Raw genomic sequence first — 17011 nt, 5'->3', positions numbered from 1 at the left:
GTAAACAAACGCCACTATCATATAACACTTATATTTCTAGAGCACTCATCAACATTTTACAGAAGTGATAATATAGATGCAAGGGCCCTATAACTAGATATTTGACATTAATATGAAGCCAGCTTCTTCAGGCATAACTGGACACATTATTGTTGTCTATGCCATACATATGTGGTGAGGGTAAATGAACCACCCAGTGTAATGTGATTTCAACAATGCCTGGAAAACAGGAGGTTTTAGCCAGCGCCAGATACCATCATCAATGTCATCATCAGACAGTCTCTCAGAGAAAGTTTAATCATGCACTAAACTGGATAAAAATGTGTTAACAGATTTATAAATTTTAAAACATATTAAAACCAATATGCCTCTTTAAAACTTTCCTGACCTCCTTAAATGTCATTGAAAACAAAACAACTCCCATGATTAAAACCAAATAAAACTAAAGATAATCTTACAGCATACTTTGAAAAGATTTTCCCTTTCTCTCAATTCCTGCTGGAAATAATGTATTAGTACAAGAGTGTTCCTAGGGATTCCTTTTCCCCACTGGGCATACAAAATGTATAGAAATGGTTATTTGACTACAGGCTGGGTGCAGTGCGTGTTCAGCAACTTGCTTATTTACTTTAAAAATTGAAGGGACATTTTTTTTCACACCCGTTTCTGTCTGTGAAAGGCTTCCGAGGATTTCAGAATGCTGCTGCCTGAGGCAAAATACACACATTAACTTAGGCTGAGATTGTAAGATTGTTACTGAATTGCACTGTTATAATAATTGAGATCAGGAATGTGGTTTTGGATGCTAGCTCAATCATTTCTTTGAATAAGCAAAAATTCTAAGTACAGAAATGAAGTGAGCAATTTCTTAATTTGGAACAGTAAGACCATTCCGGGGAAACAAAGGATGACAGGAAGTCAACCAGTCACGCACAACCAAGAAAATGGCCCCTTTCGGCTGTGACATTGTTCTCTTTACGGCCACTGGAATCCATCACGGTAGAGGCAGGAGGAACAGTCGATCCAGCCTGGTAGAAGTGACTGAGAACCTAGAGAATGACAGATGACTACTCACACACTTCAAATGAGGCTTAATATTGTTCTTCTGCACCCAGAGGCTGGATATTAAAAGAGTGCTGTTCCAGAGCATTCTTAACCTCCTTTGTGAAATCTGGACCCTTTGGCTGCAGGTCCCGAGGTCCCTGCTGCTCCTGGGTTACTGTTCCAAGCCTTCAAGCCAAGGGCTACTGCTCCTCAGCTTTGTTTCCTCCTCCAGCACTGACTTGAGTCTTTTGTTTCCTCATATAAAATATGTTCATGATATCCCAAAGTAAGTCGATGGGATGTTTGGCTGGTGATGTGTGGGATCTCAGGACCACAGTGGGAAAACTGACATCTTGACAATACTGGGGCTGTGTACCCACAGCATGAACTAGCTCTCCACATCCCTTAGCACAGCTTTGCACTTTTTCTCATATAGATCGTGTGTACATTTTGTGCATTTTTAAAAACCTAAGTATTCAAATTTTCGGGGCATGCTAAGCAAATGGCAAGGCATTTTAATTTTAAATTTCAATTGCGGCTGGGTTTTGTACATCAATTTTGCATCCTACCACCTTGCTTTCGGTGACTAAATTCTAAGAGAGTTAAGACAGTCACGTCTTCAGCAAACCAAGTCAATTTTTTCCTCTCAGTCTGTAGCTTTCACATCCTTCTGGGCAGGAGCTGGAACTCTTAGAGGAGCACCAAACAGCAGCGTTGTGAGGGATAGACATCCCTTCCTCTTATCTTCCTGCTTACATGGCAGGAAAGCAGCTTTCTGATGTTAGGAATGATGTTCACCGCAGCCGGCCTGGTCTTTGTTCTCTGCCAAGCTGAGGAGGTGCCCGCTCTAGTTTTCGGAGAGGTTTGGTCTGTTCGACTTTCCACGAATAAAAGTTGTCTGTCCAGTGTGGTTTTCTGCATCTACTGATGCCGGCACACGGTCTTTCTTCTTCTTCGGTTTGTTAATGTACTAACCAATTTTTACACATTGAACCAACTTTTCAAAAGTCCGGGAGAGAATCCACATGGTTACCGTGTGTTCTTTCCATTCATCATGAGGATTCAGTTTGCTAATACATATTAAACAATTTCTATACCTATGCTCATGAAATCCTGGCCCGCAGTTTTCTTGTAATATTTCTTCTTGTTTTAGAAGTATTATAGTGCTGGGATAAAGAGAGGGAATTATGGAAGAGCTTGTAAAAAGTTGGTGTGGTTTTTTTCCCCTTAAATATGTGATAGAATTTACTGGTGGATTCTAGTATTTCCTGATTATTATTATTATTAGGTTTTTTGAGAAGGGTTTCTCTGTGTAACTCTGGAACTCACTTATTTAGACCAGGTTGGCCTTGAACTCACAGAGATCCACCTGCCTCTGCCTTTTGAGTGCTGGGATTAAAGGCATGCGCCACCACACCTGGCTCCTGTCAATTATTTACTCTAGGCCTTTAATAAATAAGGCCTAGGTTGATTGTCTATTCATATGTTCTTTTGAAATGCTCTCTAAAATTCTGCTGTATCATTTCTTCCAAAGAATTCTAGGAGTAATTTCAACCCTAGAATTCCATGTAAGTACCTCTATTTTGGTTATGAATATTACAATTTTTCAACCTATTTGGACTCAAAACCTCAGGCCACTTTCTATTTAAGTATACTTTCCTTTTGGAATAGCTTTAAATTTATACACACACAAAAATGCACAGGCAGTTAGTATGCCCTATACTTAGTTTTCCCCATTTTTAGCATATTCTACTACTATAGTAGATTTGTTTTAACTATATCGATACTGATAAACAGCTGTTACGATGAACCCATATTAATATACAATTATTAATTAGGCTTTATACTTCACTCAAATGTCTGTTTTTTCCCTAATGTTTTTCAGCATTTTGGACACTTTAATTCATGTATTATTAGGGATCTTTTTTTTTTAACATGGTAAAATCTTTTGAATTATTATTGTCATCTTTCATAAGTCCAGCACCTCCTAATTTTGTTTTCTATAATTTTATAAAAATTCCTTTCTATGTTTTCTGAATAATCAGAATTACTTATGTAATCTCTGGGTTTTTAATCTGCTCTTATTACACATTCTTTCCAATTACTGTGAGTGAAGAGAAAAGACAAAGAAATTCCATGAGTTATAAACATTATAGGAAGTGCTCTTCCCCTTTCAAATAATATGCCCCTAGAGACTTAGGACATTTATAATCCGTCCTGAAATCTTTCTTCTGATTCTGAAAATATTATTTGTCTTTTTCTGTGTCATAAACTCCACTGGCTCACTTTCTCCCAAAAGGCCATCACTTCCTTTCTTCTAATCAGCTTTAGCTATGTGTATGTTATTTTTATAGTGTTCATTTTAAAATGTAACTTAATATTTTATTGCTTAAACTCTTAGTTGATGGAAATGCCGAGGAAAGCTACTTTACACTATGGTGGATTACCGCCATCTAGAGGTTATTTGAAGTATTGTTGCTTTCACAAGACTTCTGATTTTGTGTGTGTGGTGTGGGGGTGGTGTGTGTGTGTGTGACCCTCAATGTGTGACAGCCATATTATTTCAACAATTCCTAAAATAACCACACTCATTTCTTGCAATATTTGTGATTCAACACTAACACTATGTACATGGGAGGGATCAGGGAGAGCCTCCTGGAATAGAGGGATGGTTGAAAACATCAGAATATAATATCTTAAGTTCTAGTTCTGCTTTTCTACATATAGTGTGGCCTTGCTTACTAATAAGTGCACGCGCGCACGCGCACACACACACACACACCACACGTACGGGGCTTTGCTTCTGTATTTAGAAAATGGAAACAGACTTTCCTGTGACACATACACTACAAGGTGTGCAGCTGTAACTCACAAACAGTAGAGCACAACTCACACGGAAGATACATCTATACCTACAACCAAACCCATTTGGCCAACACAATGCAAATATATTTTATTATCTCCATTCCAGACTATTTTAGATTGATATAATAAAGACGATGGAATCTTTTAGAATGTTTATATAGCCTTAAAGTTACATCAGAGAAACTCTTTCCAACCTGACCTAGACCCCCAGATGTTTGTTTTGCTGGATTTAGGCTTCAGACCACAGTTTGCCATTCTTGTTGACTGAATGAGTCAAGTCATTTTCCTCAACACTGTGAGGACGAGCTATGGAATCAGTTTATCTAAATTCCACCCATTATTTCACGAGTCAAAGTTTAAGATTTCATCACCACCTTAAATTTTACTATTTCACTGAATCAAGGCTTTTCTACCAAGCAGGTAAAACACATTCTAAGAGTTAAGGTTAAACTGGCATTCAAACTTACTACATTTTCATCAACTGGATTGATTTTAACATTTTTAAAGTTAAAAATTGATACCAAATTTAAAAACATCATGTCAAACATAATTGGATCATTATTTTGTGGTGATAAGACTTAATCTAGTATTTAAGTCCCATTGTCACAAACAATTTAATTGACAACAGAAAAAGTGAGACAGAGAGAGAAGGGGTTTAAAGGAGACAGAGCAACCTACTGAGTGTGATTTCAGCACAGTCTGCCTTAGCTAGCCAGAACACAGGTACTTATCGGGGAGAGGGACTTGGAGAAGACTCAATATTGCTTCTGTATGAAAACTGAAAACTTACACTGATAAAGGTCCTCACTGAAGACGATGCACATTTATAATGTGATTCTTCATGGGTTCAGAGGAATGTTGTGTTGTGGAATAAACTTTTTGTACATCGTGAAGATGTGTCACTCTGATTGGTTTGGTTTAATAGAAAGCTGAACAGGCAATAGCTAGGCAGGGTGTTTTTGGCAGAGAGGATGGTGGGAAGAAGGTGGAGATGTGAGGAGATGCAGAGCAAGTAGGTTGGGTAATATGGAGATGCAGTAATAAAGCCACAAGGCAGAAAGTAAATTAATAGGGTCAATTTAAGTTATAGGAGCGAGTTAGAAACAAGCCTAAGCTATCGGCCGGACGTTCACAATTAATAAGTCTCCGTGTCACTATTGAGGAGCTGATGGTTACAATGTTGGATAGAGGGAAGAGCAGAGGAAGATGAAGAAGGAGAAGAGGAGGAGGAAGGGAGAGAGGAAGTGAAACAAAGGGTATGGAGGAGGAGTAGGGAGAAGGAGGGAAACTCAGAGTTAAGGGTGAAACAGGAATGCTTTTTTTCTGGCCCAGATCTGGTTAACTGGGTCCCAGACACCCAGTTTCAAAAGAGACGAGGAGAGAAAATAGCTTGCTCAGTACAAACTCATTTCAGTACTCCTCAAAGTGAAGGAACGAAGCCCTTTAAACACACACGCTAATTTAGAAGTATATGTTTATACAGATTAGATGACCTAGATAAACTAACCAGAGACCTAAAACCCAGGATTCTTACACATTCAGTGACCTTTTAAGTCTGTGGCGGAAAGTTAACGTCACGGTCACCCCTTTGCTTCAGGTTTGAGCTGCTTTTCCCACCCACTTTCTATTCAAGGGACCACTATCCATATAAGGTGTGCTGGCAGTCGAGTCACATGTTCTAGCTTCTGAAGTTCATTTCCCATTTTGGGGTGTGTTTCTTAGAGTTTGGGGTACACAAAAACCCCTGGGTTTTTGTTGAGGAGATTTAAGTGAGTGCTTGAGAATGGAGCGCCCCCTGCTGACGACCGAATAAACAGCCGGCTCTGCTTCCGGCTCGTCCAGTGAACAAACAAAATCCTTAGGGATAACGCGAACAGCGAAGATGCAGCTGTTTTGAAATAGATTTTGCCTAATGATGTCCCTAAAGAAACAAAATAACCCCAGAGGGGGCATATTTCTGGAAACCCGCACTGAAGAAAGGGCCATAAGTTAATTTTTCACCGTATAGCCTTAATGTCTGGGTAACAGTAACAGTATGAACCGCCCACCAGAAGAGCAAAGCCGACCGCGGTAGCCGACAACCAAGGATCTAAAAAAAAAGCTGCCGCGACAAGTGACAGGAAGGATGATTTAAAACAACATGCTTCTTCTAGTTTTCTATTTTTCAGAATACAAGGGGACCACGCCCTCAAAAACAAAACAGCGAACCCCAAACAAACAAGCAAACAAACAGAACCATGAAGTGTTTTTCCTCCCTTGTTCCAACGGCGCTCATCTTATGCCTCCCCACATTGCTCTGGGCTATCTTACACACAGGCTGGATTCTCCTTGACCTGGGGAATTTATTTCCCGTGATCCACCAGGTGAGAGAAAATGACCTCTGTGCTTTGATTCTTTGGCTCTTTTGTTCATTTTGTTCAGACACATGACATAATTTTAGTATATGTTTCCAAAATACTGGTATATTTTATTTATTTTTATCTATCTATCTATCTATCTATCTATCTATCTATCTATCTATCTATCTCTATCTATCTATCTATCTATATCTATCTATCTATCTGTCTGTCTGTCTGTCTGTTTTCGAGACAGGGTTTCTCTGTGTAGTTTTGGTGCCTGTCCTGGATCTCACACTGTAGCCCAGGCTGGCCTCGAACTCACGGAGATCCACCTGGCTCTGCCTCCCGAGTGCTGGGATTAAAGGCGTGCACCACCATCGCCCCGCTAAAAAACCGGTATATTTTATTAGACTTAATTATAGTTTATCCTCCAAGGCACAGAGACTTGTTACAGAGTCTCGTGCGATTCTCACGTTTAAAATGCGTCTAAAGAGAAATATGTGAGAATAAGCATGGTAACAGTTGCTGTACTATCCACTATCTTTTTTCTGAGTGGCAAGTGCGGCTGACCAGTTCAATGCAGCAACAATAGTCATCAGAACTCAGGGCCGTGGAGAGAGAGAGAGGGGCGTAGAGGCATACGGTGAGGTTAAGGCTACAGGGCTCCCGTGTGCTTACCACAGATGGCAGTGTCCATTCATGGGTGCTCGAGTGATAGCCCTCTCTCCTAACGTTTTTCCTGAAAGACAAAGAGACTGAAGTTACTGTTGTTACAGGACGTGGTAGGAGATGGGGTCTTCAACTGAGTCAGCAGCTCCTGAATAGGATCCAAGGGGGAAAGCATTTGTCCCAGTTGTAATTTGTTAGAAGAGGACATTCACCACCGGGGCCAACTGTTTACTCTGGGGGTCAGGCCTGATCATGTTTTACTTGCTTTCAAGGGTTTTGTTGTGCGCTCACATTTGAGACCCACTGGGTTAACTGACTTAGGCCAGGGCAAGGGAAGTTTCTTACTCATTACGTGAAAGAAAAACACATTGTTTTCTTGTAATCCATTCATACGACGACGTTTGCTGAGTGATCACTAGCTGTCATGTTGTGTGAACCTCTAGGACCAAAACATCACATTAGAGACGGTCCCTGACTTCCAGGGCTTGCAGCCTTCAGTGTACAGCGAGTACACACACAAGGAACTTGACTGAAAAGTAAGTACACCATCCAAGGACAGCAGAGAGTGTGTGAAGGGGTGTGGAAGGCCCAAGGAGCTTGGCCTGCTCATTCACAACAAGAATGGGTCCAAGGAACACATGATGCTCTTAAATTATTACACTCAGTTTAGAATAGCTTTTAATCACGTGAGGACTATTTCTCACGGAGGTTCTCCAATGGCTTGACTGTGTTCTGAGACTCTCAAAAAGAGAATACTTTTTTCCCCCGTGCCTCTTTCCTCCCTGACCCCAGCCCCTTTTGGTGCCTTGAAGACACTACCCAGTGACTACAAAAGTGGCCGAGAGAATCTTAAATAGGGACCTTGTAAAAACCAGTCTCTAATCTATGACTTGCTCAAGGTGCATGCTATAGTGTATCCATTAAGGGACATATATTGTGTAGAAATCAACCTGAAATGGAAAAAAATTAAAGTAAGGCATTCTAGTAATAACTGGTATTACCTTTGGACAAGCATCAAAGGATCAGTTATTTTTTAATGAAACACTAGAAACATACTCCCTTTCCCCCAGGTAGAAACATACCTTTTTTTTTTTTTTAATTTTGAGACAGAGTATTACACTCTTGCTTAAACTGGTATGGAACTCACTATGAATCCCAGGCTGACTTTGAACTCATGGCAATTCTCCTGCCTCAGCCTTTCCAGTACTGGGATCACAGGTATGAGCTACCGCATCCAGCTAAAAATGTGTTCTTTTGTGAGAAACAAACTAAGCTGAGTCTGGTGGCTGGTGCATACCTGCACTTCTGGCACTTGGAAGTCTGAGGCAGGAGGATTGTGAGTTCAAGGCCAGCTTGCCCTGTACAGCAAGGCTGTCTCAAAACAGAAGCTTAGATCTGAATCAATACTTCGGCTGCCTTGTCAAATGGAAACTTTTAGTGCACCACCACAGACTTAGGCAGGGTCAAAGCCACCACTGTGGGGTAACAGAGGAAGTTGGGTAGCACACGGGCTGGCTGTATCGTCGCCTCTTCACCCCCAAGAACAGCTCCTTCCCCTACAGAACAGGCATCCATACCAAGCATTTAAGTATTATCGCAATGCCCCCTTAAGAATGAGAATAATAGTTTACTTGGAATACAAGAGTAAATAGTCAATCACACTTGGAAAATGTGTTGCATAATGGCGCACTAATTGAGTTTTATAAAAGAATTCCGAGTGACCTCACACACGAGCTGAGGAGGAAATCCGCTTTAACACCTCTCCTCATACTGAAGCCAACATTCCTCACCAGCTCACTGAACCCTGGCTCTCAGCCCCGGTGTTCCTGATCGTGATCTCACCAAGCGTCTGGTCCTCATACACTGAATTACGATGGCCGCTTATCGGTCCTTTCTACCCAGCCAGTTCTCACGTGTGGCCCTGTCACACTTGCATGTGTCCCTTGCCTCCCTCTTCACCTCTTCTCGCTACACTTTAACACCGCTTCCAGACAACAACATCTTCAATGAATTTCTTAAAAGTACAAAAAAGTGATTTTTGCTTTGCCTCACTATTTGGATAACCTCCTTCTGTATGAATGAAAACAGAGCTCTCTTTTTGCCGTGAAACTGTAGATTTTCATCTTGAGGATAAACCTCATGTCGACTCTATGCACTCAGGACTTAACCCCTGCATTCCCTTCATATTGTTTTCCCACTTTCCCATGATTTCATACATGAACTATTCTAGCTCCATTCTGTTACTGTGACAAATACTTAGACCACCACTGAGGGACGTCAGGGCAGGAACTCAGGCAGAAACTTAGATCCAGGCCTGCTTGCTAGTCCACACAGCATTGCTTTTAACCAAGGAACTCAAGCACAGCCAGGAAAGCACAGAGGAAACTAAGAAGATACGCTGCTTGATATCTAGCTTTCAGGCCCATGCTTTGGTCCAGGACTCCCATGTCTAGGGAATGGTACTGCCCACAGTGGGCTGGGCCCTTCTACAGCAATTATCAACCAAGACAACCCCCATACAGACGTGCCCGCAAACCAATCTGATCTAGGAAGTTCCTCAACCGAGACTCTCTTCGGGCAGCTCTAAGCTGTGTCAAGTTGGCAGGTAAAGCTAACTAGGACACCTCACTTGGGCTCCCATTCAGTTTCAAAACAGACTGAAACATTATACCTATGGGGATGGGTTACTTCCATAAGTTGTACCCTATGGGAACTGGTTACCTCCTTCATTTCCCCCCATGAAGCTCTAGCTCCTGCTACTGATGCCTCCTTTTTGCTATAAACTCTGAGCACCCCACCCTCTTTTAAAATAACAGCCCATCTCTGTTGGTCTCTTTATATGTGACTATTTGAACAGTACCGCCTTCCCAACAAAGTCAGAGGCCCCCCTCAATCATTTTGAGATCCCATCTATTCTGTGTTCCTAGCCCCATCTGCTAACAGAACATCCAAGAGAAGAAAGTGCTAGAGAAAAAAAATACATAACTGCTGATGAATGTCCAACAGTTTTCACATCAATATGCTTTATTCACTCCCCCCTCGCAGATAGGAATATAAATCCTTTTAGACTCTGGTTCAAAATTGCTTCTTTAAAAACTCCACTGTGTATGGATATCACCTGCCAACTGGATTGCTACAGGAGACTAACCCCGGGAAGGTGAAGGATAAATATGACAGGACAAGAGGGGAAGTCTCTCATCTTCCTTCAGTAAGGGAGGAATTAAGGTGCAGAGGTCACTCAGCAAGGAAATCTTCAACGGGAAGAAAGACCACCACAGATTTCTGGTGGTACGTCCTTCATGGAAATGAAAATGCCGGAACTAGAGTTGGAGGAGTCCTCCCTTTCTTTCTCATGCTGCCATAGAAAAGCCAGGGAAAGAGAACGCTTTGGAACAAAAAGAGGAAAAACCAACTACGACACCAATTATTCTGAAGCTCAGAGAGATGGCAGCTCAGGGGCTTCTGAGCAGAAAAGCCTTCTGACCCCCAGTGAAACATAAACAGGGCCACAACAGCAATAATTCGACCTTCTCCTTGGCTTTCATTGTGCCATTACTGTTACTGAGGAAAATTTAAAATACACGCAGAATGTAGACACGGCAGTATAATGGATTGCCATGATGCACTCATCTTAAATAACCTAAATAACCATCAAATCAGGGTTGACTTTATTCTTCCAGATACATTCTGAATTCCTGACATCTGAGAGGTTATTTCTGCATTCCTAGGCCTGTGTGCCACGGGAAGTGAGCTGTGAGTTTACCTGTGAGCAGTTACAGCTGGAGACCACGATCCTCCTTGGCTTATTAGTGTGCTTCAAATACGAGCACAGGTGTTTTGGCTTCCTGCGATACTAAAAGGGAAGTCTTGAAGACCTCAAAAAGAGCCGGGCAGTGGTGGTGCACGCCTTTAATCTCAGCACTCAGAGGCAGAGACAGGCAGATCTCTGTGAGTTCTGAGGCCAGCCTGGTCTACAGAGTGAGATCCAGGACAGGCACCAAAACTACAGAGAAATTTTGTCTTGAAGAAAAAGAAAAGAACTTAAAAAGTGAAGTCTGGGTTTTTTCTAGTTCCCTGCTCTAATATTATTAGCTCAATTGTTTTAAAGGAACTTTAGTCCTGGAAGGCCTTTTCTGAGATTGTGTATAGTTTTTGGTTACCAGGATATATTGGAGATAGATGAAGTCTTTAACTGAGATGATTTTGCATGAATTAAAATTGACTAATGGCTTATTGTGGAAGATAATGCCACCTGAGAACAACTCATTTGACAAATTACTTACCAATATTAGCATAATGTTTCTTTTCCTGTGTATTTGTAGATTGGTCATACATGTCTCCATAGGCACGGGCAAGCCGCCACAGAAACTCTATCTCTTCACTAAACTGGAAAGACAGAATCGCACACTAGGTTAATGCATTAGTTTGTCCAGACTGACATCATTGCTTTCATTGTACCTTAAAGGCAGGTAAAATGGTATTTATAGATGACTGAATTTATACATATGGATATTTAACATTTTAAACTCAAGTATTTATGGCTAAGAAATATGGCCCAATATAGTGTTACGTTCATATTGTGAATCAATTAATATTAATTGGAAACTAGATCCAATTGTGTAGCAGACGGAACTGACATGGGCCAGAACCTAAACCGTCTCCCTGGACTAGGGCACCCTCTCTCTCATCCTTCGTAAGTGGTCTACTGCCAGTATGATAAATAGCTTACTGAGCATTGTAGGGAGTATTTGTAAATTAAAGTACATACACTCAGAAAGGACATTACAATTTTTACCTAAATGACCCAATTATAATTGTAAATATTTTTGAATTTTTTAAAACTCTTATTGACAGTTAATTCTTGCACATCTTCATAGAGCATCGTCTGATCTTTTGGTATATTTGTATGCTATGTGTTAATCAGTTAGGATCTACAGGTTTTACAGTGTGTTAGAGCTGCTAAACCCTCAGACCAAGGTTAGCCTTGTATTGCTCATGGGCAAAAAAAGATTTGATTTCCCCTTAGATCTTAGAGCCCTTGGGTCCCTTTTGTTGTTGGTGATGGTGAGACAAGATTAGTTCTTCAAGTCCCACATGAAACACTGCAGAATGACTATCGATAGAAACAGCTTGAGCATACTGATCGATATGATATTGATAGCAATATAGGAAACTCCAACTACAATTTTTATTCTCTCCAGGGAAAACATACTGTATGCATGGGCATAATGACTTATTCTTCATGTTACAAAACATGCATTATGTATCAAAGTTAATAAAATCAAAGTAACTCTATATAAGGTTGGTTCCTACTTTTGTGACCTTAGGTAAACCTAATTAACTCAAATTTAATTTTTAAAAAAATTACTCATTTTATAAGAAATACATCAATCATTCTGTTTCTATGCTGTGACACAGTATTATAGTTCCAATATGAGCAGGGTAGTACTTAAATAAAAATGGAAAACGGCACACACATGTTACGCACTTGCAGCTCTTACCTTTTCTTTGTGGTCACAAAGCAGCTCAAAACTCTGCACTTTGTCAGACTCATTTATCCGTAAAAGGTCTACCTTCTGAAGGAGGACATCCAACTTCAGTTCCTCTATGTGCGTGTTAAAAGCCTTAGGGCCCGGGAAACTCTGTTCTTCTGTGTCAGTGTTAGCTGTCATATACCTAAGACGGCAGAAACAACCACCAACTCCCTTTAGACTCAAGCACAGTGACCCGAGAAATCCTTTGAAAATGCGAGTCGAATTATTCCACTTAGTGCTAGACAGTGCCGCGGCACCCACTGTTAACACAGAGGAAAGGTCCAAGAGCTGACTATATACAAGGACTCCAGCAACTTGCGTACCAGCCCTAATAGTTCTGGGACCTAATGTCTAACCAGTCAACTCTCCACGGGCCCCTTCTGCCTGTCATGGGTGCTCCTACCTCCTACCTTTACCCGCTGTTCTCTCTGACGGAATGTTCTTTCCCCTAGACAGCAACATCATCTCTACTCCTCACTCAAGTCTCTGCTCTGATGTGCTGTCTTAGTGTGGTCCACGCAGACTATTCTATTTAATGCCGCAGCCCCAACTCTTTCTTCCTCTTCTTGATGTTTGATTTTCCCCCTCTATAGCACATGTTCTCTTTTACATGCTATAAATAATAATCCTACAGCATGTGTTCTTTTTTTTTTCAGTATCAGCTTCATTAGAATGCCTGCTTCTTAGTGGTAAAGTTCACTAACTAAAGAGCTAAGTACCCAAAATAGTGTCACGCAGTGTACATTCCCTGGATGTTGTTGAGTAGATTATACCAAGCTGAAGGAACTTAGCAGGCGCTCAAAAATGTGTGTGTATGTGTGTGTGTGTGTGTGTGTGTGTGTGTGTGCATATTTGCACGTTTATGTATTCATCTACAGTTGAACATGATGTGCTAATTTCGTGTGTGTGGTGTATGTGTGTGTGTGCATGTGTACGTACATGCACAGTGGGGTGCACGTGCATGCTGTGTGGAGGCCAGAAGTTGACATTTGCTGTCTCTCTTAGTCACTCTCCACCTTGTGTTTTGAGATACCTGGAGCTCACCTGGTAGCCACACTGGCTGCCCAGAGACCTGCCTGTCTCCTTTCCCTCAGTGCTGGGGTTCGGATGGGCGTGGCTGTGCCCAGCACACATGGGGGCTGGGGATCTGAACTCAGGTCCTCAGGCTTGTGTGGCAAGCACTTTCCTGACTGAGCCATATTTTTGTTTTAGCTCCCACTGCTCTAACTTTAGTTTAGTTTTCAACAATGAATACTATTTTCTACGCTGGTTAGTTTTGTGTTCACTTGACGAGCCAGAGTCATTTGAGAGGAGGGAACATCAGTTGAGAAACAGTCCCACCAGAATAGCCTGGGGGGCATTGTCTTGACTGATGATTGGCACGGGAAGGCCCAGCTCACTGTGGGCGGTGGTGCCACCCTTGAGTGGGGGGTCCAAGACTGTATAAGAAAGCAAACTGAGAAAACCATGGGGAGCAAGCCAGTAAGCAGCACTCCTCCATGGCCTCTGCATCAGTTCCTACATCCGGATTCCTGCCCTGCCTGAGTTCCTGTCCTGACTTCCTTTTATGGTGGACTATGATAAGGGAGTGTAAGTACAAAATAAACTCCTTTCTACCCCAAGTTGCTTATGGCATGGTGTTTAACACAGCAATAAAATCCTTAACTAAGACAGAAATTGGTACCAAAGAGGGAACTATTTCTGTGACAGACCTGAGTGTGTGTTTTTGGGGGAGACGATGGAAGGACTTTGGATTGAAAGATGATGAAGGCAGTAATAAGCATCGTGGCACAGAGAACTAACAAGGAGACTTTGGACTCATGGGTACCTAGGAATGAGAGGCAATGGGCAGAGGAATACAACAGAACATTTAAGTCTCCAAGAAAACTCTGAGAAAAATGAAGGTATGTTAAAATAGTTGTGTATGTGGCAGGAAGTGGAAAAACTCTAAGTATGTATGCACATGGATCTGTAAGAAATGCATGCTCCAAAAAGACTTGAAAAGACCCTGAACTTTGACACTTCTCTCGATCAAGGAGAAACATGGAGCCAGTCCACGGATCTGGATGTTCTTTCAACTTCTCAATTTTCAACAAAACCCACAAGCATCCAAGGAAAGGTAGTTCATTCAAAGAAAGAGAATGCCTCTCCAGACATGGATGTGAAAAGAGAAGGACGTTTTAGAGTTTCTAGTCAACGACTTTAAAATAATAATCTTAAACTTTGCTTAGAAAGCTAAGGAAAAGAAGGAAAGAACCAAAAATATTTAAAAAAGAGGAAAATAACGAAATGGGAATGTCAGCAAAGAGGCACGAATTATGAAAAAGAACCAAACAAATCATGGGGCTAAGATTATGCTAAATGAACTGAAATTCACTGGAAGAGAGCAACAGAAAAATTTAACATGGAAAGCAAAGAATAGGCCAAGTTGAAGATGCATCTTTTGAAAATGTTGTGAGGAATAAAAAGAATAAAGAATTAATAAAAATAGACACAATCTAAAGGGCTTGGGAGATACCATTATGTTGACCCAATACACATTATGAGGATTCATGGAGAAGGGACAGTGAATTTACATGAAAAAAAATTGCCAAAACTTTAAATCCAAGGAAAGACAAGTACAGAAGAAGCTGAGTCTATGTCAAGTAGAATAAACCCAAGGAGGTCCACCCAAGGGCCTTACACTTGAGCTGCTGAAAGACAAAACCAGAGCATCTTGAAAGGGGCCAAAGAAACTCAGCATACGTCAAGGACTGTCACCTTTAGCGGACTTCTTGGCCACAAGAAGCCTTGTGGTCCAGATGGCGCTGGGAAGATATATTGTAATGCCATAAGAAAGAAAGGAATAACAAAATAATTCTACATCCAGCCAAAACTGCCCTCGAAAAGTACAGAAGAAATCAAATACTTACAGGAAAATTTTAAAAAGCCAAGTTTATTATCTGCCCTACAAGAAATGCTAAAAGAAGTCCTCCAAACTGGCCTTCTACAATAATCTGAAGCCAAATAAAAATGTAAATTTCTCAGGCTGGGGATGAAGCTTAGTTGGTAAAGTGCTTGCCTACCTCTCAGGGAGCCCTGGGGTCAATCCCCTGTCCCATGTAAACTGGGTGTGGCAACACACTCCTGTAATGCTGAGGAGGTAGAGACAGGAGGACCCTCGCTGACATAGTTCAAGGTCATACCTGGACAGACCCTGTCTCAAAACAGCAACAAATACATTAAAAAAGTTAAGTCCTCCAGTAAAGACAAAAACATGCATAAATACTAAGCTCAGTATTATCATAATTCTGTTTTGAAACTCTACTTTTTCTTCATGATTTCAAAAGAAAAGTATAAAATTATGAATATATATTAATGCTTATATAAGACAGATGTAAGTTGTGACAACTTCATAAAACAGGGAAGCTGAAAAGGAATAGAATTTTGGTATGTAATTGAAATTTAGACCAGCTTAAATTCAATTGTTACAACTTTTTTTAAAAAATTGGAAATTACAAAAGAACTTATTTAAAAGGAAATAGGAACATAAAATAAAACATACAATTTTAACATGAAGGAAAGAATTAATTGAAGAAATGAGGGGCAAAAACACTATAACACAGAGAAAATAATAAAATGGCACCAATAAGTTCTGTTCTATTAGTAGTTATTGTATCAAATGTAAATTGACTAATTTCTCAATGAAAAAGTATATATTGGCAAAACAGATTAAAAAAAATCAGGATCAAATTATGGGAGGCTTACAAAACACCTTTACTCTAAAGAAAAACACAGGTTGAGGGTCCAAGGTGGAAAAAGATGCTCCGTGTGTATGGTGACTAGAATAGGTTAAAAGTACTATAGCAATAACACACAATATAGACTTAAAGTCAAAATCCGTGACATAAGGTGAAGAACACTGGGACCGGGTTCCTCCACTCTGCATTTTGATTGGCTGTGGTTTTATGGGATGGTCTCCATCTATTACAAGACGTTTCCTTGATGAGGGGTAAGGCCTACCCATATCTGGTACAAAGTGATGGTGGTAGGTTCATCTCCAAGACCCATGACTTCACCATCCCTGGGTAGCTGGAATTGTTTTCTAGTATAAGGCGTGGTTGCCCTTTTGTTGAATAGCACTTAAGTCTAACTAGAGATCTGCTGGCTACCATCAAGGTACGAGTGCTACGACTGCCCAATGGACACATCTACAAAACAACCCTTGCTCTTGAGGCTCAGGGAACATTGCGGAAGAGGGGGTGAGAAGATTGTAAGGGCCGGAGGACCAGGGAGTTTGCTGCACCCATAGAGTCTCACCAGCATGACTGTCTAAACCCGAGCTCACCAAGGACACCAACAACGGGCATGCCACAAGTAGATGGGGAAAGAGCATGAGGCCTCAACTCTACACCAAGAATTCCAGGCAAGTCAGGAACGCTGAGTGACAAACGGCCTTACCCAGGGATTATCTAACACCAAATGTCAGTCCTAAAAACATCCATGCAGGTAACATTATATAGACTGCACAGGTTATACTTAGGAATATAGACACATGCATGTATATGACAATAATTAATG

At 41.0% G+C, this 17011-nt stretch overlaps 1 protein-coding gene across 8 annotated transcripts in view; it reads right to left on the bottom strand.

Moving 5' to 3' along the window:
- The window catches only part of Rmdn2 (regulator of microtubule dynamics 2), a 60060-nt gene that overhangs the window by 21504 nt on the left and 21545 nt on the right, over nucleotides 1-17011 (bottom strand). For all 8 annotated transcript variants that reach the window (XM_042267356.2, XM_076559238.1, XM_042267354.2 and 5 more), the window contains 3 exons: nucleotides 12419-12593; nucleotides 11201-11303; nucleotides 6927-6987 (listed from right to left, as the gene is read on the bottom strand). In XM_042267356.2, coding sequence (XP_042123290.1) covers nucleotides 6927-6987; nucleotides 11201-11303; nucleotides 12419-12593 — 339 coding nt within the window. The remainder of the gene's footprint in view (nucleotides 1-6926; nucleotides 6988-11200; nucleotides 11304-12418; nucleotides 12594-17011) is intronic.

This window comes from Peromyscus maniculatus, chromosome 22 (genome assembly GCF_049852395.1).
Source record: "Peromyscus maniculatus bairdii isolate BWxNUB_F1_BW_parent chromosome 22, HU_Pman_BW_mat_3.1, whole genome shotgun sequence".
Classification (NCBI taxonomy): Eukaryota; Metazoa; Chordata; class Mammalia; order Rodentia; family Cricetidae; genus Peromyscus; species Peromyscus maniculatus.
Note: the sequence above shows the minus strand (reverse complement) of the source record. Positions and strands in the feature narration are given on the sequence as shown.